The sequence below is a fragment of the Rhinopithecus bieti genome, unplaced genomic scaffold, assembly GCF_001698545.2.
Source record: "Rhinopithecus bieti isolate Rb0 unplaced genomic scaffold, ASM169854v2 scaffold_23918, whole genome shotgun sequence".
In the NCBI taxonomy this organism is placed as follows: Eukaryota; Metazoa; Chordata; class Mammalia; order Primates; family Cercopithecidae; genus Rhinopithecus; species Rhinopithecus bieti.
In genome coordinates, this window is record NW_016811178.1 from 1,100,103 (window position 1) to 1,126,267 (window position 26,165).

The 26,165-nt window shown below is 37.7% G+C and overlaps 1 protein-coding gene across 1 annotated transcript in view; it reads left to right on the forward strand.

Annotated features, from left to right (window-relative positions):
• The window catches only part of ABCA12 (ATP binding cassette subfamily A member 12), a 221,857-nt gene extending 215,097 nt beyond the window's left edge, over positions 1 to 6,760 (forward strand). The window contains exons 51-53 of the mRNA XM_017893499.1: positions 1,635 to 1,740; positions 5,028 to 5,165; positions 6,546 to 6,760. Of these exons, the coding sequence (XP_017748988.1) occupies positions 1,635 to 1,740; positions 5,028 to 5,165; positions 6,546 to 6,653 (352 nt within the window). The 3' untranslated portion in view covers positions 6,654 to 6,760. The remainder of the gene's footprint in view (positions 1 to 1,634; positions 1,741 to 5,027; positions 5,166 to 6,545) is intronic.
• Positions 6,761 to 26,165: the final 19,405 nt, after the last annotated feature.

The following is a 26,165-nucleotide window of genomic DNA, read 5'->3' on the forward strand; positions in this document are numbered from 1 at the left end:
GACCAAAACAAGCAATGGGGAAAAGATTCCCTATTTAATAAACAGTGTTGGGAAAACTGGCTAGCCATGTGCAGAAAACTGATATTGGACCCCTTCCTTACACCTTATACAAATATTAACTCAAGATGGATTAAAGACTTAAACATAAGACATAAAACCATAAAAACCCTAGAAGAAAATCTAGGCAATACTATTCAGGACATAGGCAAGGGCAAAGTCTTCATGACTAAAACACCAAAAGCAATGGCAACAAAAGCCAAAATATACAAATGGGATCTAATTAAACTAAAGAACTTCTGCACAGCAAAAGAAACTATCATCAGAGTGAACAGGCAACCTACATAATGGGAGAAAATTTTTGAAATTTATCCATCTGACAAACGGCTAATATCCAGAATCTACAAAGAACTTAAATTTACAAGAAAAAAACAAACCCCATCAAAAAGTGGGCAAAGGAGATGAACAGACACTTCTCAAAAGAAGACATTTATGTGCCAACAAACATGAAAAAAAGCTCATCACTGGCCATTAGAGAAATGCAAATCAAAGCCACCATGACATACCATCTCACGCCAGTTAGAATGGTGATCATTAAAAAGTCAGGAAACAACAGATTCTGGAGAGGATGTGGAGAAACAGGAACACTCACACTGTTGGTGGGAGCGTAAATTAGTTCAACCATTGTGGAAGACAGTGTGGCGATTCCTCAAGGATGTAGAATCAGAAATACCATTTGACCCAGCAATCCCATTACTGGGTATATACCCAAAGGATTATAAATCATTCTATTATAAAGACACATGCACATGTATATTTACTGCAGCACTGTTCACAATAGCAAAGACTTGGAACCAACCCAAATGCCCATCAATTATACGTTAAAGAAAATGTGGCACATATACAACAAGGAATACTATGGAATACTATGGTGTATATGTGCCACATAAAAAGGATGAGTTCATGTCCTTTGCAGGGATATGGATAAAGCTGGAAACCATCATTCTCAGCAAACTAACACAGGAACAGAAAACCAAACATCACATGTTCTCACTCATAAGTGGGAGCTGAACAATGAGAATACATGGACACAGGGAGGGGAACATCATACACCGGGGCCTGTTGAGGGGTGGGGGGCTAGGGGAGGGAGAGCATTAGGAGAAATACCTAATTGGTATTAGGAGAAATTGGTATTAGGAGAAATACTTAATTGGGTGCAGCAAACCACCATGGCAGATGTATACCTATGAAACAAACCTGCACATTCTTCTTTTTTTGTGTTTATTATTATTACTATACTCTAAGAAGAAAAAAAGGAAAGCATTTAACTGCAGAAATTGACATCCATTGCAAATTCATGAATGTCATAGAAAGCCAAGATTTTATGTTTTCTTTTCAACTCAATTTTTGTCCAAAGACTCTGATTTTATATAGAGGTAGAAATAAATAAAAAATCATAGCAGTGCACTATTTCCAGTTTGCAACATGTCCTGAACTTTTATGGCAAAATGACAGTCTTTATATAAAGAAAAGGGGCTATAATGGTTGGCTTGGGTCCTGTTTCATTATCTAGAATTCCAGAGGAGCTATTTCAGCAAAATGTAACTCATACCATATTTTGCACTTTTTCTTTCTAGGTTTGGACGAGGATTTACTGTCAAAGTTCACTTGAAGAATAACAAAGTGACCATGGAGACCCTCACGAAGTTCATGCAGCTGCACTTTCCAAAAACATACTTAAAAGTAAGGGATTGATGGCTGGGTGCAATGGCTCATGCCTGTAATCCCAGCACTTTGGGAGGCCGAGGTGGGTGATCACTTGAGGTCAGGAGGTTAAGACCAGCCTGGCCAACAAGGTGAAACCCTGTCTCTACAAACAATACAAAAATTAGCTGGGTGTGGTGGCACACACCTGTAATCCCAGCTGCTCGGGAGGCTGAGGCAGGAGACTTGCTTGAAACTGGGAGGCAGAGGTTGCAGTGAGTCAAGATCATGCCACTGCACTCCAGCCTGGGTGACGGAGCGAGAGACTCTATCTAAAAAAATAAAACAAAAACCAACCATATAAATGATTATCTTGCCTTATGATCTTGACTAGTTTTGATGGTAATGTCATAGCAACATTTGTGATTTCCAAGTTGACTACAGCTTTATTATTAATCTTAATATATAGATTAGTTCAAGATGCATAAGATATGCCAAAGCATACTGAGTATGAACAAATAGCATCTTCAATTAATTATATATTTTTGTACTTATTTAAAGTTAACACAGTCCTTTCACATACATATATTTTTGTTTCTTCCTCACAAAGGATTTATGATCACATTGTATTCATTTTCAAGTTGTATACCTTGCTAATCTACTCATTATATATATTAGGGAACTGAGGGATGACAGGTATTATATGACCAAGGTCATTTCTTCTTAGGCAAAAAACCCAAACAGCTACAGAGTTCCAGAATGATTATCTGGTTTGTCCCCCTCATTTGAAAGATAAGCCCACAAAAGTTGGAGCAGGACTGAGTAGAAATCAAGTCCTCAAGTTCTACATTAGATGAAATATTGTACAGTTGATGTCATCTCACATATGCACAGGCATGGGATGGACACACATAGATATATGCATATTACCTAACATAGCCCATACTTAATTAAAATAAATGTACTTGACAGGAAAAGTTATTATTACATCTTTGATATACAGGCAATTTGTAGAAGATGATGATTTCAAATGATTGTTTTTGAAAGGAAATCAGATGTGAAAGGTAATCGGATGTGGAATGATAAAAAGAAATTGGAAAGACTAGGGCTGAGGCCCAGTTGTGCCCATGTGAGCAAGACATTAATCTCAGGGCCTCTTTTTTCTCATTTGTAACTAGGAATACAGGAGTGTCCCACTATTCATGGGTGATACATTTCAAGACTTCCAGTGGAAGACTGAAACTATCGATAGTATCAAATCTGGTATACACTATGCTTTTTCTTATATAGAAACAGGCAGGTAGCTTACACAACGTAGATATGCTGGACAACGGAATGATTCACATGCCAGATGGGGTGGTGCAAAATTAGATCACACTACTCAGAAAGGCATGCAATTTAAAACTTATAAATTGTTTATTTTTATATTTTTCCATTTCATAGTTTTAGGACTTGGTTGATCACAGGTAACAAATCATAGAAAGCAAAACCACAAATAAGGGATTACTACTATAATAACATCTACTTCACAAAACTGATGTGAGAATTAAATGATAAAGTGTCCATAAATTATAAGGCACGATGTTAATTTGAAGTGATTTTAGAGAAAATAAACTGCATTTAAAAAACAATTATTTTATCTTCATAAAATACCTTTGCTTCAGCCTCCCCAAGTTTGGCTAACGTCTCTAGGAAATAATAGCTTTCCTAATTCTTAAAAAAAAAAAAAAAAAAAAAAAATTAAGACACAGGGTCTCGCTATGTTGCCCAGGCTGGAGTGCAGTGGCAGGGTCATAGCTCACGGCGGCCTTGAACTCCTGGGCTCAAGGACTCCTTCCGCCTCTTCCTCTCAAGTAGCTAAGCATATAGGCATGTGCCACCATGCCCTGCTAAGTTTTGTATTTTTTGTAGAGACAGAATCTCATGATGTTGCCCAGACTGGTCTTGAACTCCTGGCCTCAAGCAATCTCTCTGTCTTGGTCTCCCAAAGCACTGGGATTACAGCTGTGAGCCACCACACTGGGCCTAGCTTTCAGGATTCTTATCAAAGCTCATTTTCTATCATCTAAATTTAAATCAAATTAAAAAGTAAAAGGACATCTTTCTTGCACAAATTGTGTTGGTAGTAATGCTTTCTCTTTTAGTGGATTTCTGGGTTGAAATCTGTGTTGTTTCACTGAGTGATGAAATTACATTCTCCCTGGTCTGTTCCTCACGGGACCAGGGCTATACAAGGCAAATGCAGTGATAAATAAAAAGTCTGATTTCTCCCTAGCAGACCATTCTTTACAAATCTGTGGTGGTTTCTAGATGTCTAGAAGGAAAATAGCCAAAACAACAATCTGAGAGCAAAAGTAGGCAAGATGGCCCGATTGTAAGAACAGATATAATGCAACTACATGTCGATGGGAGACACTAAGCAATGCACAAAGCGGGAGGAGAAGGGTCTGAAATACACGGTCATGATCTGATTCATTGGGGTCACAGGGATAGATTCTGGAATAAGAAAATATCCTGATCAAACAAGTATCAGCAAAGATTATCCCAGCTGCTTTGTGCAAGAAAGTAAGTGTACAGTGTTTCTGGGGTTCTGAAGAGGTTGTTGCAGTAACTAAGATGTGGAGTAATAAGGATCAAGTTAAGCCTATTGGTGGTGCAAATAGAGAGGAAAGGTTAAGTTTGAGAGGTATTTTAAAGGAAAGAATAAATAAGAGCTGGTAACTGATTAAATATCCAGAAAAGCAAATTGTTAAAGATACTCCAAGGCAACAAGAATGGATTAAACTAAGTAGATGGTGATACTGGTGACCAAAATAAAGAAACTGAAAAGAAGTTTAGGGTGATTTGCGAAAAGGATGAACTGTCATTTGAAGGAGGTTCAATGCTTTTGAAGTATACTGTCTTTAGCCAGTATAAATGGAACCGCTAATTTTTAGCGTTTTAGAACAATTCTAATACAAAAATGAAGTTTCTTAAGATTGAGCACGGAGAAAGCTTATGTGAGCTGAGCATAATGTGACATGTGAAACACCATTCCACAGATTCTTTACCAGGCAAGATTATAATGACTGTATAACTTCACATGAATATAGAATGCTTTGGAGTTTTCATGAACTTTTAACTTTGTTTTCTCTTTGACATTCACAAAACTTTCATCTCATCTTTGCAAGCTGTTAGTTTCAAAATATACTCGTTATTTATACTGTAGCATCATTTTCAGTGGAATGAACTTCAGCATTTTCCTGAACTCTTGGTAAAGTTATGTCTAGTCATGTCAATATTGCCAGACATTGCAAAATAATTTTTTTTTCCTTTGGTTCCCACAGGATCAGCACCTCAGCATGCTAGAGTATCATGTACCAGTCACAGCAGGAGGAGTCGCAAACATTTTTGATCTGCTGGAAACCAACAAGACTGCTTTAAATATTACAAATTTCTTAGTGAGTCAGACCACTCTGGAAGAGGTAAGATATATACCATGATCCACGTGTGCAACGTCACATATTAATATTATTATGCATTCTGGTTATTTCTTTTTAATGACATTCAATTTGTTTTAATTGAATTAATATCTAATCTTGCACCTGAAAACTTAGCAAACAGCCTAATCAATTTCTAACTTAACTTGGGGATATTTTAAAAGATGTGAAAGACACTAACTTTTCCATTTGATAAGACATCTGTATCCATAAAGTTATATGTATACATAAAGAAAAAATACCCACTATTTTCACATACATAACAAACAGCTGTTGACACTTTCCTTCCTTCTTCCATGGTAGGTTTCTTAAAGAACATTTCTATTGATTGACTTCCTGGATTAGGGTTGGATAGGGTAATTAGAATTTGGTGCCAGACCTTTAGATCTGTTAAATTCAGGCAATTAAAGTGGTAAATGCAGAATCCTTTCCATTCACTTACATCATCTGTCTTAATTACATTTGCATTCAATAACTAGAGACTTATTAGGTCATCCTTTATCACTTCTGTACTGTCTTAATTTTACACAGCTCAACCAACATGACACATAGAAAGTTTGATTATATCTGTCATTGGACTAGGTCTGAAAGTAAGGCCTTTAAGGGTCATTATATGGTGCTGGATTTGATGGACAACTTTTCTTGTGGGGCTTTAGGCATTTTAATGGGGGCTTTAGACAATCATGACTTTGCCAAAAATGAAGACTTAGTCTTCGACTTATGACCAACTACCAGCACCATGGCAAAAAAACAGACTCTCGATAGTTTTTGGGTGAAACTATGACTAATAGATTTAATTACTTTAACCAAAGTGAAAAGATCTGCCTATTAAGTAATTGGCTTACTGAACACAGTGTTAACATGGGCTTTCTATACAAATTTTATGTTAATGCATTAACTCTTGAAACCAGTGAAATTTATCTCAACATTTCTACACAATCATTCAATAAGGGCATAGGGCTGGGCTCCTTGTTTATACTTGATAGAGATATTGATGTAGGTCATATGAATGCAGAAATGTGGCTACAGATAGTCAACTATGGCTTATGATTGACATGATTATAAGTAAAATCATAGTCATAAATATGGTCATAGATATAGGTGCTATTTTCAAGCCCCAGTTAAATTTGATTTTCTGAAAGGACTCCTGGTGCAAGCGTGTATATACGTGTAGGCAGGCCCCTATAAAATCCAAATCCTAGTTTTACAAAAGTAGATTTTATAGGGGCCTGTCTACACGTATATACACGCTTGCACTAGGAGCGAGGAAGGAGAGAGAGAGAGAGAGAGAGAGAATATGAATTAACTTTCTTTCTTCCTTTGGCTTACCAGGCACTAATGGCTTTATTTTCCCTGAAAAATCAGGTTTTCATCAACTTTGCCAAAGACCAGAAGTCCTATGAAACTGCTGATACCAGCAGCCAAGGTTCCACTATAAGTGTTGACTCACAAGATGACCAGATGGAGTCTTAACACTTTCAGCAAACTCAATCTCAGCATATGACCAATGGCTTCATTTTGAAGAAAAGCCACAGAAGATACACTTCCACAAGATATCTTCATTTTAAAATATTATACTGTATGGAAAGTTACAACTGTGTTAGACTAACAAGTAAATATAAAAGGAAATTTTTCCTTCTAAGGTCAGTGAGTATTGTTGCTACTGAAATGAATTCCTGTATACTCAACACTGTGAGCATGCTAATGTATATGCTGATGATTCTTATGCAAAGGTGAAGCCACCTCAAGATGAATATCTTAATTTATTACTTTCAATAAAAAGGCAGCTTAAAAGGCATGGATATTGGTAGTTGAAAAATAAGAGTGGAGAAGAAAAGTCAGATGGTTTGTGGCAGGTGCCACCGGGCAAGCAAACAACATAATTTATTTCCAGAAAACAACAGAATGAACATCATCATGAATACATGAATCTGCTGTGATGTGTAAACTGCTAAGGGCCAAATGAACATTTGCAGAGCAGTGGGCACAATGTTTACAATGTATGTGTATGTCACTTTCGGTACCTGTGAATGCATGGGGACGTGCTGAACCCGAAAAAGTGCCTTTCCATAAGGATGTGATAGAGAGGGCAATTTACCCTGGTGGTAAACGGAACCTAGATTCACTCCTGCCATGCCTTGCCAATAGTAAGCTGCAGGGTGGAACAAGAAGTCACTTGCTCTGGGAGGAAGGGAGGGGGGAATGGGTGTGTCAGCTGGGTAGATACAAACCCTGAAAAGAGAATCCATGTGCTGCTGGCAGGCAACACTTTTTAAAGCTCTTTCAGAAACCCTCATATTTGGGATTTCTCTTCAGGAAACATTCCTGTGGAGGGAAAATGAGTATGAAGATAATTTCCAGCTAATTATCTGGGTGATCTAGAATCATGTATATGGCTATAGGATAGACTTCTTAATAATGGCAAGTGACATGGCCCTGGGGAAAGGTGCTTTATGTACCATATGTGTGTGTGTGTGTGTGTGTGTGCGCGCGTGTGTGTATGTGTGTGTATGTGTGGGTGTGTATCTATACAAGTTTGTCAGCTTTGGCATGACTGTGTTTCAAAAACCAATAAACTCAAACTTTAGAAAAACTCATTCATGCTGTCATGTCATTTGTTAGGGAAGAGACAGGAACCTAAAAATGGGAGTCATGTGACCTGCAAAGTTTCCCTTGATCTGGCCCCTGTTGACCTCTCCACCCTCATCCCCATCTTTCTCTTTGGCCCTTTGGGATCTAGCCATGCTGGCCCCTTCCCACTCTTTCCAGTGCTCCACAGTCTTCCTCACGTCCAGACCTTTGCACATGTTGTTCTCCTGCTGGGAGTGCTCTTCCCCCCACACTTTTCACCTGGCTAACAGGCTTCAGAAATGTCATACTTTCTCAGAGAAGCCAGACTGCCTGGCTTTCTCATTTTAAATCTGGTCTGCTGTTCTAATACTATATACTTTGTTGTTCCTCCCAACCTCCTACTTTTCTGTCAGAGCATGCATCATCATTTGTAATATATCCAGACTAACTACTAACTATATATATATGTATGTACATTAACAGATGGTAACACAGTTTCTTTCAGGATGCAAAATGTCTTTGCTGAATATAATATATAGACACGCCTTTTGGAGTAGAAGGTATAACTCTGAGAGCGTGGGTGTCTCCAGGGTCCCAAGTGACAAAATAGATAGCGGAGCTCCATGAAAGAATAAAAGGAATTTGTTTGTTGTTCATTGTCTTTGCTGTGGTTGGCTGGTTGTCTGCTTGTTTCTGAGCAATTGGTAGGAAAGGAAGCAAAAGAAAAGGAGAGAAGGGACATGGAGAAAGGTGGAACCAGTGAGATGGCAGAAGGCTAAGTACTGAAACAGATGGAAGCCCAGTGAGAAACAGAAGTGGTTGAACAGACATTTAAAACTATGAGTATTCAAATGCTTCTTGCATATTCACTCACTGTGTAGCCATGCTGTGGACGGTCCCTGACCACTGAATCTTCATTGAAGTCAGACACGCTTACAAATGCTCTATGTGACTGAGTGTCGTGTGGAGACTGGAATGAAGATATGTTAATTTCTTTTTTGAAAGAGGTGCAGTACAGTGAGAGCTTCATACCAGAAGTTGTCAGACCATGAGACAGGGAGATGCCAGGACATGTGTGGAGCAGAGCTTCCGACTCCAGCCAATCTTATCTACCTCTCAGTGGGGCAGGGATGCCCCAGCTGGGCTCTGGACCATGATAGTAGCACCACTGTTTGAGTGATTAGTATTTTTCTCCCTCACTAGGATTGAAACTCCATGAGGACAAAGATCTATTTTGATTTTCCTGGCTCTCCAACTGGTACCTATATATACAATCAATATTCATGGCACTCAATAAATATTTGTTGGTTAAATGAATAAATAAATGAAGGAGAAACAAAAGAGAGGCTGGCATGGTTGATATGAAAGCCAAGCAACCTGATTCTGTTTAAATTTCTGAAATACGGTGAGGTTTCCCATGAGGTAGTTTATTCTAGGAGAAGAAAAGAGGATGAAAGATGATACATGGTCCCATATTACAGATATTACAGTGAATCTGCAATGGAAGGATTTAGAATGCTACGTTTTGTTTTTGTACATTTTTTCTTTCTCTTTTTTTTCTATTAGGATGTACTATTTAAGAGTGTCATGGCACATTTTTATATGTAATTAAGGAACATATATGAACATATATTTGAACCCATATTCCTTTGGGCTTCTCTGCAGTAGAGGAAATGTTTAGAGAATTCGCAGTTCCCAGAACACTACTTCCACTCTGGATAATACCTACAGAATTTGCTTGCTTTTTTTTTTTTTTTTTTTTTTTTTAAGACAAGGTCTTGCTCTGTTACCCAGGCTGGAGTGCAGTGGAGAGATCACAGCTCACTGCAGCCTCGATCTCCCAGGCTCAAGTGATCCTCCCACCTCATCCTCCTGAGTAGCTGGGACTACAGGTGTGCACCTCCAAGGTTGGCTAATTATTTTTTATTTTTAGTAGAGATGAGGCCTTGCTATGTTGCCCAGGCTGGTCTTGAACTCCTGAGTTCAAGCAGTCCTCCATCCGTGGTCTCCCAAAGTGCTAGGGTTACAGGTAGTAGCCACCATGCCTGGCCCAGAATCTACTTTTTAATGTGAGTTACCTGAGTTACCTCTGAGGATAGTGGCAATTTTCACTTCACGCATAAAACCGAATTTTCATAATATTTACACAGTGGGTACAAAAATCACAAGAATGGAAATATGATCAATGAGGTAAAGTGGCTCATACCTGTAATCCCAACACTTTGAAAGGCTGAGGTGGGTGGATCGCTTTAGTCCACGAGTTTCACACCAGCCTGGGCAACATGGAAAAACCCTGACTCTTAAAAAACAGAAGTACAAAAAATTAGCTGGGATTGTGGTACACGTCTGTAGTCCTAGCTTCTCAAGAGGTTGCAATGGGAAGATCACCTGAGCCCAGGACGTTGAGACTGCAGTGAGCCTTGATCACGCCATTGCACTCCAGCCTGGATGACACAGTGAGACCCTGTTTCAAAAGATAGAAAAATGATCCGTACAGCCTTCTGCAACAGTATGCTCTCTTCCTTACTGGTTGACTTCTAGACAAACAGCAAATGCTGACCTAGTAAAAGATGGGAAGGATGAACTAGGCTTCCATTCTCTTACCCTCACCTGACCCCAGAAGTCTGCCTGTTTCATTAACCTAAGCTTCTCAACATAAGAAGACAACAAGCTACAAGGAAATGAATACTATTTCCTTTGGTGTAATTTGTTTCAAAGTTAATCTTACCATTCCCTTGCTTATAAATCCAGATTGGTTTTCCATAATCTGCAGGATAAAATACAAACTCCTTAACCGATCTTCAAAGTATTTAGTAATCTGGCTCCAACACCTCAATCTCTCTTCCCCATGTAGTTCATGCTCTTATTGTAATAAATCTCTCGTTATTTCCTATTTACTTCAGAGCCTGTCTCAGTTCGTGCAACTTTGCTCACACTGCTCTTTTCTCTTGGAAGACCTCCTTTCCCTCCCTACTCAGCTTTTATCCAGAATCTGTTCATCTTCATTACTCTTGTCTTAGGCCTTCTCTTTAAGGAAGACTTCCAGGAGAGCCTCAGGCAGAGTTAATTGTTCCATCCTTTGTTACAAAAGCATTTTTGTGCATGACTCTGCAGAAGTATTTTCATCTGACATTATAAATCATCTCTGTACATACCTCTTTCTTCCCTGATTCTAAGTTCCTTAAGTGCAGTGACCTATTTTTCTTCATCATTGTACCGCCCATATCCAGCAAAATATCAACATATTGTTGCTGCTCAATAAATTTTGGAAGAACCAAAGAGATCTATTTCAACTTAGAAATGCTTTTAGGATTTTTGCTTTAACTTTTTTGTAATCATGCTTGTTTTAGTTTTAAAGTTTAAAGTTAATTGTTGGGGGAAAATATGCAGATGACCAACATTTTAAGTTAAAATGTTGATTGTTCATAAAGTGCATTTCACTAAAATGCCAAGCATTGGACATACAATTATTTTAGTAATACTATTGTCTAATATGGCATTTGCGCAAGGAATTTTTTTTTTTTTTTTTTTTTGAGACAGAGTTTCACTATGATGCCCAGGCTGGAGTGCAATGGCATGATCTCGGCTCGCTGAAACCTCTGCCTCCTGGGTTCAAGCGATTCTCCTGTCTCAGCCTCCTGAGTAGCTGGAACTGCAGGTGTGAGCCACCACACCTGGCTAATTTTTGTATTTTTAGTAGAGACGGGGTTTCACCATATTGGCCAGGCTGGTCTCAAACTCCTGACCTCATGATCCGCCTGCCTTGGCCTCCAAAAGTGCTGGGATTACAGGCATGAGCCACTGTGCCTGGCCTGCCCAAGGATATTCAAAATAAAGATGCTATTTAAATCAAATACTTTCACTAAGATAGAGTTATACTTACTCACTCTCATTGCATGAGTGGAAAAACTAGCTACGAAAGCAGTTGTAGTTAGGTTGGCTGCATGTGGTGTCTCACACCTGTAATCCTAGCACTTTGGTAGGCCGAGGCAGGAGAATCCCCTGAGGCCAGGAGTTCAAGACCAGCCTGAATACATAGCAAGACTCTGTCACTACATAAAATTTTAAAAGTAGCTGGGGACAGTGGTGTGCATCTGTAGTCCTGGTTTCTTGGGAGGCTGAGGTGGGAGGACTGGGTGAGCTCATAAGGTTGAGGGTGCAGTACACCATGACTGCACCAGTGCACTCCAGCCTGCACAACAAAGTGAGTCCTGTAAGGAAGGGAGGAAGGGAGGAAGGGAGGAAGGGAGGAAGGCAGGAAGGCAGGAAGGCAGGAAGGAAGGAAGGAAGGAAGGAAGGAAGGAAGGAAGGAAGGAAGGAGTTGTAATTAAAATAGCAGGACCTACCACTTTTATTCATAATTTTTTATCTGTGAGGTACAGGTCAAGTTTGCCACATTTCTTACTCTCACAACAAACTTTCAATTGGTTACTAAAGGTTGGAAAAAGGCAACTATCTGGCCCAGAATCATATAGCCAAAGAATGAATTTGATGCCACAGACTGTATTCTGACATAGACCCCTCCCTCACAAAAAGACTTGACTATGTCAACTTACATACTTAAAATCCATTCATAATTTAGTGATGAGCTGTATTTATGTCTGTGCTGACTTGGCAAGAGAATCACTGATTTTGTGGGCCCTGAAAACTGCTCCCTTGTCTACTGCAGCTATCTCCAGTACTGTTTCTAGCACAAACAAGAACACTCTGTTCCTGACTATCCTCTTCCCTTAGAAATCCTTAGGAATGATCCTCTTGTTTCACTTTCCTACCTCCTGCCCCTCACCCCAACCACTGAACTAGCTCACAGATAAAACCAACAATGTTATTAAGTATGCAAAGATTTACTATTAATTTCCATTTATTTTAACTCAAAAGAGTTGTGGTTTGTAACTTACTGAGATTTTGTTGTTGTTCTCAATATAGCAGATAATTTTGTTATTCTGTTTATTTGATTTCTTTCCTCAATTTATATCTATTTTCATTTTTATGCTTTATTATTGCATTCAAATGGGAGCTATAATTTCCAGTGTAAGGAAGCCCACACTGTGAAATGGTCTCTACCCTAAACAGGTTATGGCCAAGATGGCTCTTTAAACACCTCAAAACCGATTTTTAGTTCTTATTTCATGGTATCCATTGAAAGTTTCTAGTGGAAGAGGAAAACCCCGCACTTAAGTTAATGCTCTTAGGAACTCAATAGAATTGCAATCCGAATTATTCTCAAAGACAAAAGTTTCACTAATCAGCCCAAAAGAAATATTTAGTATTACCAGAGAAGTTTTAGTTTCTTTTATTTAAAGCAGTTCAGTCATTAAATGAAGATATTAATTAAATATTTTGAGCTAAAAAATTATAGGCAAGATACTCCAACCAGTGCATATATCATTTAAGAATGAAATAAATGTAAAGTTCCACCAAAGGCAAACCAGATAAAACTCCAGAAAAATCCTTAAACTTTCTGTCATATTCTTTGGTGAAATGCATAAGCACACATTAACTAAGCTAGGAAATTTTCTTTTATACTAATCTGTTTTAAAATGTAAGATACATTTAAAAAAGGAAAACTACAGGTCAATACCCCTAATTAAAATGATGCAAAATCCTCAACAAAATACTGGCAAACTGCTCAAAGAAAAACTTCAGCCAAATTAAATATAAAGGAGTTTAAGCAATGAACAATTCACAAATTGGGCAGCCCCCAGAATCATAGCAGATTTAGAGAGACTCCAGGGGTGCCTCATGGTCAGAAAAAATTTATAGACAAAAAAAGTAGTGACACACAGAAATTGGAAGTGAGGTACAGAAACAGCTGGATTGGTTACAGCTCCATGTTTGCCTTATTTGAACACAGTTTGAACACTCAGCAGTGTATGAGTGGTTGAAGTACGGCTGCTGGGATTGGCCAAGACTCAGTGATTGTTATAGGAGTATACTGCTATTTAGGTTTTCAATCCTGTCTACCTATTAAGTTAGGTTGCAGTTTATCCACAAGGACTGTATGGAAGTATGGAGTCCTTCTCAGGACATATTTAATTTGCATTAACAAAACCAAATTAAACAACACATTTAAAAGATCATTCATCATAACCAAGTGGGATTTATCTCAGGGATGCAAGGATGGTTTAACATATGCAAATCAATCAATATCATGCATCATATCAACAGAATGAAGGACAAAAACCATATGATCATTTCTACTGATGCTCAAAAGCATCTGATAAACTTCAACATCCCTTCATGATAAAAAAAAAAAAAAAAAACCCTCAAAAACTGGGTATAGAAGGAATACACCACAACACAATAAAAGCCATATAGGACAGATCCACAGCTAGTATCATACTGAACAGGGAAAAACTGAAAACCTTTCCTCTAAGCTCTGGAACAAACAAGGATTCCCACTGTCACTACTGTTATTCAACATAGTACTGGAAGTCCTAGCTAGAGCAATCAGACAAGAGAGAGCAAGAAAAGTCATCCAAGTCAGAAAGAAGTCAAATTATTCTTGTTTGCAGATGATTTATCTTATATTTGGAAAAAACTAAAGATGCCACACACACACAAAAAAAACTGTTAGAATTGATAAACAATCCAGTAAAGTAGCAGGATATACAATCAACATACAAAAGTCAGTAACATTTCCATATGCCAATAGCAAACAATAGGAAAAGGAAATCCAGAAAACAATTCCATTTACAATAGCTACAAGTAAAATAAAATACCTAGGAATTAACTTTAACCAAAGAAGTGAAAGATCTCTACACTGAAAACTATAAAACACTGATGAAGAAAATTGAAGAGGGCACAAAAAATTGGAAAGATATTCCATATTTGTGGATTGGAAGAATCAATATTGTTAAAATGTTCATACTATCCAAAGCAATCTACAGATTCAAGGCAATCCCTATCAAAATATCAAGGACATCCTTCACAGAAATAGAAAAAACAATCCTTAAATTTCTGTGGACCCACAAAAGACCCAGAATAGCCAAAGCTATTCTGAACAAAAAGAACAAAACAGAAGGAATCACATTACCTGACTTCAAATTATGCTACAGAGCTATAGTAATCAAAACAGCATGGTACTGGCATAAAAACAGACATGGCTCAATGGAACAGAATAAAAAAGGACTCAGAAATAATTCATACATCTACAGTGAACTCACTTTCAACAAGGATGCCATGAACATACATTGAGGAAAGAACTATCTCTTTGATAAATGGTGCTAGGAAAACTGGATATCCACATGCAGAAAATGAAACTAGACCTCTATGTCTTTACATAGGCAAAAATCAAATCAAATGGATTAAAGACTTCAATCTAAGTCCTCAAATTATGAAACTATTAAAATAACACATTGGAAAACTCTCCAGGACATTGGACTGGGCCAAGATTTCTTGTATAATACCCCACAAGCACAGGTAACCAAAGCAAAAATGGACAAATGGAATCTCATCAACTTAAAAAGCTTCTGCACAGTAAAGGAACAATTAACAAAAGTGAAGAGACAACCCACGGAATAGGAGAAAATATTTGCAAAGTACACATCTGACAAGGGATTAATAACCAGAATATATAAGGGGCTCAAACAACTCAATAAGAAAAAACCTACTAATCCAATAAAAAAAATGTCTATTTGAACAACTAAATGTCTGAATATACAATTCTCAAAAGAAGACATACAAATGGTAAACAGGTGTATGAAAAAGTGCTCAACATCATTGATCATCAGAGAAATGTTCATCAAAACTACAATGAGACACCATATCACCCCATTTAAAATGGCTTTTATTCAAAAGACAGATAATTACAAATGCTGGCAAGGATGTGGAGAAAAGAGAACACTCATAAAATGTTGGTGGGAATGTAAACTAGCACAACTACTATGGAGAACAGTTTAGAGGTTCCTTAAACACAAAAACTAGAGGTATGATATGATCCAGCAATCTCACTGCTAGGTATATACCCAAAAGAAAGGAGATCAGACTATTGAAGAAACATCTACACTCCCATGTTTACTGCAGCACTTTTCACAATAGCCAAGATTTAGAAGCAACCTAAGTGTTGATTAGCAGATGAATGGATCAAGACAACGTTGTACTTATACACAGTGGAGTACTATTCAGCCATAAAAAAAGAACAAGATCCTGTCACTTGCAAGGATGGAGCTAAAGATCATTAAGTAAAATAAACCAGGCACAGAAAGACAAATTTTGCATGTTTTCTCTTATTTGTGGGAACTAAAAATGAAAATAATTGAACTCATGAAGACAGAGAACAGAAGGATGGTTACCAGCAGCTAGGAATAGCAGTGGGGGAGGGGGACTGGGGGGAAATGGGGATGCTTAATTGGTGCAAAAATATAGTTAGATAGAATGAGTAAGATCTAGTATTTGATAGCAAAACAGGGTGACTATAACCAACAATAATTTATCATACATTTTAAAATAATTGAAAGAATGTACTAGAATTATGTGTAACACAAAGGAAGGATAAATGTCTGAGGTGATGGATACCTCATGTACCCTGATGTGATTACCACACATTGTACACCTGTATCAAAATATCTCACATACCCATAAATATGCACATCTATGAACCCACAAAAATAAAAAAATAAAGTTATTAATTTAAAAATTTATCTGATAGGATTTGACAGACAATAATAGATTTAAAAGATACACAGGAAGATAAAACATACAAATATAATAGAAGTTCCTTTTCTTTTTGAAAACCAGTCGATGGAAGAGAGCACATGTTAAAAACTATAACTGAAAAAAAACTTACCTTAAAAAATAAATATCAAAGCTAAATATTGAAATGATATATTGTGTATCTGGGTGAACTTCACTGAGATATATTCTTGTAAAATTATTGGAATGTAAAGGAAATACCCTTTGGATAGTCAGAAAAAAGAACCAAGACCCTTTTTAGAGAAAGAAAATTAAGTAATCATAATATTATTTGACAGTAATGATTTACACCAGGAGAGAAAACATAAACAAAAGGCTTTGCATCTAATCAAAATGACATTGAATTATAAAGGTTTCAGGCAGATTATTTTGAAGATATGAGAATTCAGGAAAATACAAAGCCCTTTCCTGAGGAACCTACCAAAAAACAGTTTTCAGACAACAAAATGACGGTAGTGACATTGACATAAAGACTAGTTTTGAGCATTAAATATCTATTTGCAGAACTAAATCTCAATGAAGATTATAAAAGTATGTATGTGATAAAAGGAAAAGGAACATATCTGATCTCTTCCTAGGTAGAGCTTCTAAAGTACTCCTCTATTATAAAGGTCTTCCTAAAACTGTTCCTTGATAATGAAATTAAACTATAAATTGTCTTATTAAATAATTTATCTTTATTAAAGAGACAGCTTATATCCTTACTTGACCAGTGTGACCTGTCTAGCATTTTGAGATCCCTCCAAGAATATTGAATCTGTAACATAACTTACATGTACAAAGCATATCATTTACTGAGCACAGGGAGTTGAGCAAATTGAGGGGTTTTCTTTCAATTACTCTTTTACGAATGTACTAAGTAGAGAAAATAGGTGGTTAAAGTGTAATGCACACTCTACAATGGCCCCCAACTGTTCCTACCTCCTGTACTGATATTCTTTAGTGAAAAATTCTCTCTCCGTGACTGTGAGTAGAACCTGTGACTTGCTTCAGACCAACAGAATACAGCAAAAGTGATTATGTCACACAAGATTGTACCATCTGTCTTGCTAATAGCCTCTCTCCCTTCCTGGCTTTAATGAAGTAAGAGGCCATGCTGAAAGGCCTCCTTGGCAAGGAATGGCAGGCAGCCTCTGGCCAACAACTGTCAAGAAACCAAAGATGGCCTCCAGCTGAGAGCCAGCAAGAAGCTGAGACCCTTAGTCTCACAACCTGCAAATAACTAAATGCTGCCAACAATCACCTGAGCTTGGCAACAGGTTCTTCCACAGTCTGGCATGCAGATAAGAACTCAGCCCTAGCCAATACCTTAATTACAGCCTTACAGAGAACCCTGCTAAGATGCACCCAGACTCCTGACCCATAGAAATGGTAGATAATAAACATGTGTTGTATTAAACCACCAAGTCTGAGGCAGTAGTATTTTGCAGCAATAGATAGCTAAAACTCATAGGTAGACTCAAATCTAACTGCCTATGCAGGCTTAACTTCCATTTTCTTCTTTGATAGCATTTTTCCTTCAAAGAACCCTTCCCAAAAGATTCTAGTCAGTATTTGCTTAAGTGTGTAATTAATAATCCTATCCACCTCGATCTTTGAGATAATTTTTATTCCTCTCTGTTTAAGGCACTAGCTCTTTGGTTGACTTTCTGCTAATTATTTCATTGTGGTAAAATACACATAAGATTTATGATCTTAATCATTTTTAAGTGTACAATTAAGTGGTATTAAATACATTTAAAATGTTGTACAACCATCACCATCTGTCTCCAGAACTACTTTCATCCTGTAAAACTGAAACTGTACTCATTCAACATTAATTTCCTTTCTCTCCTCTCCGACAATCACCATTATACTTTGTTTATGATTTTGACTACTTTACTCTATGTACTTAATATGAGTGGAATCATACAGTATTTGTCTTTCTGTGGCTGGCTTATTTCACTAAGCATAATATCCTCAAAGTTAATCCATGTTGTGTTATATGTCAGAATTTCCTTCCTCTTTAAGGCTAAATAGTATTCCATTGTATGTATATACTACATTTTACTTATCTGTTCATTGGTCAATGAATACCTGAGTTGCTTCCACCTCTTGGCTATTGTTAATAATGAACATGGATGTACAAATATCTCTTCAAGATCCTTCTTTCAACTCTTTGTAGTATATACCCAGAAATGGAATTTCTGAATCATATGAATTATCACGATAATTCTATTTTTAATTTACAATACTGTTTCCAAACACAACAGTACCATTTTTCATTCCCATCAACCTTGCACCAGGGTTCTATTTACTCCACATCTTTGCCAACAATTATTACAATTATTATGTTCTGTTTTCTTTGGTAGTAGCCATCCTAATGGGTGTAAGGTGGTATCTCACTGCAACTTTGATTTGCATTTTCTTAATGATTAGTGATGTTGAGCATCTTTTCATGTTTTATTAGCTATTTTATATCTTCTTTGGATAAATGTTTATAGTCTTTTGCTCATTTTTGAATTGGGTTGTTTGTTGTTGCTGAGCTGTAGAAGTTCTCTGTATGGTCTGGATACTAATCCCTTATAAAATATATTATTTACAAATATTTTCCCTATTGTGTGGGTTGCCTTTTTACTCTGTTGATAGTGCCTTTTGATGCATGATTTTTTAAAATGTTCATGAAGTTCACATTTGTCTGTTTTATCTTTTGTTCCCTATGCCTTTAATGTCATTGCCAAATTGAATGTTATGAAGCTTTTACTCTATTTTTTTTTCCTAAGGACTTTATAGTTTTAGGACTGACATTTAGGTTCCTGATTCATTTTGAACTAATTTTGTATTTGGTGTTAGGTAAGGGTCCAACTTCTTTCACTTGCATATGGATATCTAGTTTTTCCCACACCATTTGTTGAAAAGACTGTTCTTTCCCCACTGAATGGACTTGGCACCCTTGTCAAAAATCATTTGATCACATATGTGAGGGTTTACTTCTAGGTTCCCTATTCGGTTCCATTGGTCTATATATCTATCTTTATGCCATTTCCACATTGTTTGATTACTGTAGCTTTGGAGTAAGTTTTGAAACTAGGAAGTGTGAGTCCTCCAGTTTGGTTTGTCTTTTTCAAGGCTGTTTCGGCTATTTGGGACCCCTTGAGATTCTGTATGAATTTTAGGTTGGCATTTTTTATTTCTGCAAACAATGCCATTGGGATTTTTGATAGGAATTGTGTTGAATCTATAGACAGATTTGGGTAGTGTTGACATCTTAACAATGGTAAGTTTTCCAATCTATGAACATGAGATATGCTTCCAGTTACCTGTATCTTTACTTTTTCAGCACTGTTTTATAGTTTTCATTGCACAAGTCTTTCTCCTTCTTGGTTAAGTTGGTTTCTAAGTATTCTATTCTTTTTGATGCTATCTTAGTCCATTTGGGCTTCCCTAACAAAATATTTTAGACTAAATAATTTATAAACAATAGAAATGTATTGCTCACAGTTCTAGAAGCTGAGAAGTCAAAGATCAAGGTGCCAGCAGATTCACAGGTATCTGTTGCCAGCCTATGCTTCATAGATGACACTTTCTTGCTAGTCCTCTCTGGCAGAGAAGACAAATAAGCTCCCCTAGGCCTCTTTTACAAAGACATTAATCCAATTTATGAGGGCTTTACCCTTATGACTTAATCACCTTCCAGATGTCCCACCTCTCAGCTCCACTGCACTGATCAGTAAGTTTCAACACATGAATTTTGGAGACATAAACATTCAGATCATGGTAGATGCGACTGTAAACAGAATTGTTTTCTTCCCCCCACCCCCACTTTTTTTTGAGATGGAGTGTCGCTCTTGTCATCCAGGCTGGAGTGCAGTGACATAATCTTGGCTCAATACAACCTCCGCCTCCTGGGTTCAAGCAATTCTCCTGCCTCAGCCTCCTGAGTAGCTGGGATTACAGGCATCTGCCACTATGCCCAGCTAATTTTTGTATTTTTAACAGAGACAGAATTTCGCCATGTCAGACATTCTAGAGGAAATTTTGACTAAACTGTAGATCTCTGTGTCTGGAGTTTGGGAAAAGATCTCTGCTGGACTAAAAAATAATGTGGAAGGCACCGGCATACAGATGGAAATTCAAGCCACAAGTCTGAATGAGATTATGCAGGGAGATGAGTGTGGCTAGATCAGGGAAGCAATTTAAAGAGAGCATCCCAAGGCAGCATAGTATTTTTGAGGTAGAGAAGGAGCATCCAGAAATAATGTGTAACATGCAAGCCAAGAAAATAAATTGTTTCTAAAAAGGAGCGAGTGGCTGACCTTGCCCCGGCAGCTGCTAGTTAGATTAAAATAAAGACTGAAAATTGACAGTTGGATTTGACATATTCAGGGATGACCTTGACAAAAAAAGTTTCTGGAGAATGACAGAAAGAAAACCTCATGAATAAGTTGAATAAAAAATAAGAGAGAAAGTAGGGAGGATGGGAAAGGGGAGCAGAGAAATAGGTGGTAGCTGGAGGAGAATTCCTAGTTATATCACAAGAAGGATCTCACATATTCTAGTGGGGGCAGAAAAGGGTCAAGTTTGTCAAGGGTAGTGCCCTGTACCTTTGATAGTCTCTGGGGTGGACAGTGTCTCCTCTTCCCTGGGTAATATTTTCTATGTCAGGATTAGGGGCTGACATAACTTGTGATCTGGTCTCTTTCTCAGTCACAATATGGTAGTGCTTCCAGGTCAACTCACTTTCACCCTCGAGTGTCTGTTCCATCTTCCATTTCTCCCACAGGCACAAAAGCTCACACTTACCTCAGAGGTCACCCAGTTCACCAGAGTGGGATCCAGGACAGAACACTGTTGTCAAGTCAGTGACCACGCCACACTCAACTGAAGGTGACCAATCTGGAACCAAGTGTCTCCTTTACTGTACCATCTTGTGCAGGATTGTTTACTTTGATGTGGCATGTACCAGAGAGATCTACAGCAGCTTGCCTTCCACGTTACACTCATTTAACGAACGCTTACAATACCTTGCCTTCTACATTAAGCTCATTTAATGGATACACATGCTTCCAGGTCAAAGCCCTGAGGTAGAAAATTAGCACTGTGTTCACCCCTCTCTCCTCTTACCTTCGCTCCTTTCTTTTTCCCCTAAATCCTAAGGATAGAAAGCAGGTATGCTTTCTTTACATCTGATCTTCCTTCTACAAATGAACAACAAATCTTAAGACAAAGAGTGTCTTTTCTTTATAAGAGAACTCTGTGATCTTAAACTGATTCTCTAGTTTTCCAGGCTAGACTGTTAATCCACTACAAGGGGTGGAGTGAGGAAAGTCAGAGAAATTCAGCAAATCCATTCTTAAAACAATACCGTGGTTTTCAGAGTTACTGTCCTGCTCTGTGCTCCTATTTTGTTTGTCATAAACTGAATGCTACCTTGGCCTTTCCTCCACATTCTTTCCGGAAATTTTCCAATTCCCTAATGCCTCCTGCCTCCCTCTCCACCAACGTGCCCCCACTCCTACCCTCCAGCAGATAAACACCTTGAACTACAGGGCACAGGCATAGAAATCAGAGAGGCAAATGAGAAAAAGCTTCAAAGGAGACAGGTGATAATGGCAGGTCTATCCAGGCAAGTCTTTCTCAGACAGAATAGCAAGGCTTTCGCCAGACCTCATCTCTGCAGCCTCAGAATCATAACTTAATAGCACAAAGGGGATATAGCTCTTATGGATGGACTTGCATTAAAGTTCAAACAACTGATGGCTAAAATCTGAGTGTCAGATTATTGATTTACATTGAGAACTTTAAGGGAACACTCCTATCCCCTAGTCAACAAATTTTCTCTCCCCTCAAGCACACTGCATAGGAAGTCATGCTTTAATCAGAGGGTCACTTGCTGAGCAGAGAGACTCAGGGCAAGTTGAGATAATTATGTGATTTCAATGTTAAATGTCATCAGGTTTCTCGAGCCTGAAGCAACCATCTCCACAGTAAGATACACCTTCAAAAGATACATCCTTGACTCTGGAAACCTTCCTCCCTCATCAGAGCTGAGTGGGCCTTGAGATCTACCATCCTCTGTCCTTCAGAAGCTCTTTTCCAATGCTTCTTTGGCCAACCAACTCCCTTTTAATGGATCTTTATTTCTTTAGACATGATAATCTAGCACTTTACACCTGAAAAAAATATCAAGGTATTTTTTCAGGTATAAAGATTTTATGCCTTCATCATTTATTGATTATAATGCTTAACCCAGAGCAATGTTTCCAAACTTCCCTTATAATAGGAATGATGTAGGGCTCGTTGTTGGAAAAAATGCAGCTTCCCAGGCTCTCCCCTTGGAGATTCTAATTTAGGAAGTCAGTGACTAGGGAATAAGTGACAGTGTTAACAGGTACCCAGGGGATTTTCACATTCAGAGAAATTTGAAGAACAATCTAATACACCTTATTTCTATGCTCTTCACTAAGATTCCACTATGGACAATATATACTCACAACATTTACACTAATTATGTGTATAATTACATAGGCCCTCATAAAATCATGCTGGGCGCAGTGGCTCACGCCTGTAATCCCAGCACTTTGGGTGGCAGAGGCAGGTGGATAGCTTGAGGTCAGGAGTTTGAGACCAGCCTGGCCAACATGGTAAAACCCCGTCTCTACTAAAAATACAAAAAATTAGCTGGGTGTGGTGGCAGGCATCTGTAATCCCAGCTACTCGGGAGGCTGAGGCAGGAGAATGGCTTGAACCCAGGAGACGGAGGTTGCAGTGAGCTGAAATCGCACCACTGCATTCCAGCCTGGGTGACAGAGTGAGACTCCGTCTCAATAAAAAAAAAAAAAATAATAATAATAAATAAAATCAATCACATCAGGTCTGAGAGGGAGCATAACACAGGGATTTAAATAATTGCTTCTTAAGCACCAACTGCTTTTGAAGTTCACCCCCTAGTTTTGAGGTTCACACCCAGTTGCCCTCATGAAGTGACTGATGCAGTTTGGCCGTGTCCCCACTCAAATCTCCTCTTGAATTGTAGCTCCCACAATTCCCACATGTTATGGGAGGGACCCTGGCAGGGGATTATTGACTCATGGGGGCTGTTTCCCCCATTCTGTTCTCATGGTAGTGAATAAGTGTCATGAGATCTGATGGTTCTATGTACGGGGAAAATGCTTTCACTTAATTCTCATTTCTCTCGTCTGCTGACATGGTAAGATGTGCCTTTTGCCATCCGCCATGATTGTGAGGCATCCCCAGCCAATTGGAACTGTGAGTCCATTAAACCTCTTTTTCTTTATAAATTACCCAGTCTCTGGTGTGTCTTTTTCAACAGCGGGAAAATGGACTATATACAGTGACCCTGTATGTTTTACTTAACCTCTCTGTAAACTCACTTTCCTTGTTTTTAAAATGAGGATAATGCTAATATCTTCCTCAAAGGATTGTTATGAAGATTTTATGGATGTTGAAGGTACTTAGCAGAGTACCCATGGTAAATTCTGCATAAATGATAGCTCTCATTAACATTTTGGTGCCACGGCTTGGTTTCAGCTCTCAGAACCAGTAATGAATGCAGATTTAAAGACGTTGTTGCTCATAGGTATATTTTCTAAAACAAAAATTCTCAAAGCAAAAATTTTTATAAATAATAAGATGACTATTTTCACCTAACATAACAGTGGGAAGATGAAGTTTCTGTATTTTGTTGATTCCAGGAATCACCTTAACTGGGTTTCATTAAGCACATTCCCCTTAATGTATCTACTCAAACAGAAAAGAGTCCTATGTTAACAAGCTCTCCAATTGACAAAATTATTTTCACTGTAGCCTGAACCCCGATTGTTACAAAACTGTTCCTTTGCTTTATCTCTTAAGGTTAAATTCTCACAAGAAATGATCAACTTGTCTTCAAAAATATATTTTCCATAACTTAAGATTATAAACTCGGCCCAATTTGGCACATATTGGAAATAAGGGCTACTGAATGTATAAATAGATAGATGGATAAATGAAGAAATAAATGTAATAATTCCTAAAAATCCTTTTTCAACTTTCCTCTGTCAACAAAATCTAAGTCTGAGCTTTACAATACAGCATTTTGTCAGAAGAAGAAAATGATTTTAGACACACTTCTCCATTATGGTACTTTCTAATTCAGTGATTCTCAATTTGGGCTGCATATTGAAATTACCTGGGGAAATTATACTGCTTCCAGGATTTTACCCTTCCCTGGGAAATCTAAAATAATTGGTTTAGAATGTGGTGTGGCCACTGGGAGTCTTAGAAGTTCCCCTGGTGTTTTTAATGTGCAGCCAAGGTTGGGATCCACAGTTCTATCTGCTATGGATAATTGATATCTCACTGAGGAAGTAAATTCAAAAACAATATATAACTCCTGAAAGTCTTACTGAATTTATATTATACTTCGGCTGCATAGATAGAGTTAAAATTGTATGGCTTCAATATAGATCCCAGGTACTAATGCCCCTTGAAAACTTGTATTATAATCATGCTGGTATAATTAGAATTGGAAAGAAGAGTCTTTTGAGAGATCTAATAATGATTTTAAATGATGTAAAAATCAAGTTATGCTCTAGCCTTTTTTTCTTTTAAACTCATATTTAAAAACAAATGTAGCTATATAAAAAAATAAGGTATGTGCCCAACTGCCATATACAAGAGGAAGAAACAGCTGAGCCTGTTTGGGGTCATTATTTTCAGAAAGAAGTTCTCAACAACTATGCTATATAAAACTATTATGATGAACATCCTTTTGCTTTTTAGCCAGGTGGTTCTACAATACTTATAGGTACTGAAACAGCTTCTAACATATTTGTCCCATCTGGTTTTGTAGTTGTTGCTCTATTCTTTCTGTTCTCTTAAAATATAGCACAGAATATGAATCATGTTCAGCATCATATATGAATCATTTAAATCCCACCTAACAACCCAATTAAGGCATGAAGGCATTATGTTATGTATCAGTGAATAAAAAACTACCACAGAGAAATGAGTTTTCTCAGTAAATTGATTACTTAAGAAAAATGGTAACACAGAAGTAGACTTCTATTTCTGTAGATTTTAGCAATGGAAAACTATATGTCTCCTTACAATATTTCAGCAATTTATACTTTGAATGCTTTCCCAACTTTTAAAATGTAAACCTCTTTTAAACAAAGCAAGAAGTGCAACAATATATATTTTATATTAAAACTCCATTAAAGAAATATCACATAAATAGACGGATTAAGATTTAACAGACATAGAAATCATGCTTCTAAGTAAAAAGCTAAAAAGAATAAACCAGTGGGTATTTATAAAATGCTCCCCTCATTTTCATTATGTTTTGTTTCATTAATATACATTCACAGGTACATACCAATAGAAAACAGAGAAGCTGGCTCTAAATCCAAGCTTTGCTGGGCCTACCTTTACTGCAAAAACTGAACAACGGCAGATTAAAATGTAGAAGTAAAAACAAAACCATAACTGGATTTTAAAACAAGATAAACCAGCCCATGGACCAGAGACAGAGCTGAAATAAGAGCCACAGGTTGCTAAAACTCTAGATCCAACAGCAGGCAGTGGTGGTGGGGAATTCAGCCACAAAAGGGATGAGGGGACTAAAACCTCACCCAAATGAGATACAGGGGGCCAGAGTTAATTTCCTCAAGCATCCTCAGTGAATCTTCTCTTCCTCCAATAAAAACAAGGATTTACTTTAGCACATGTAGGAAATCT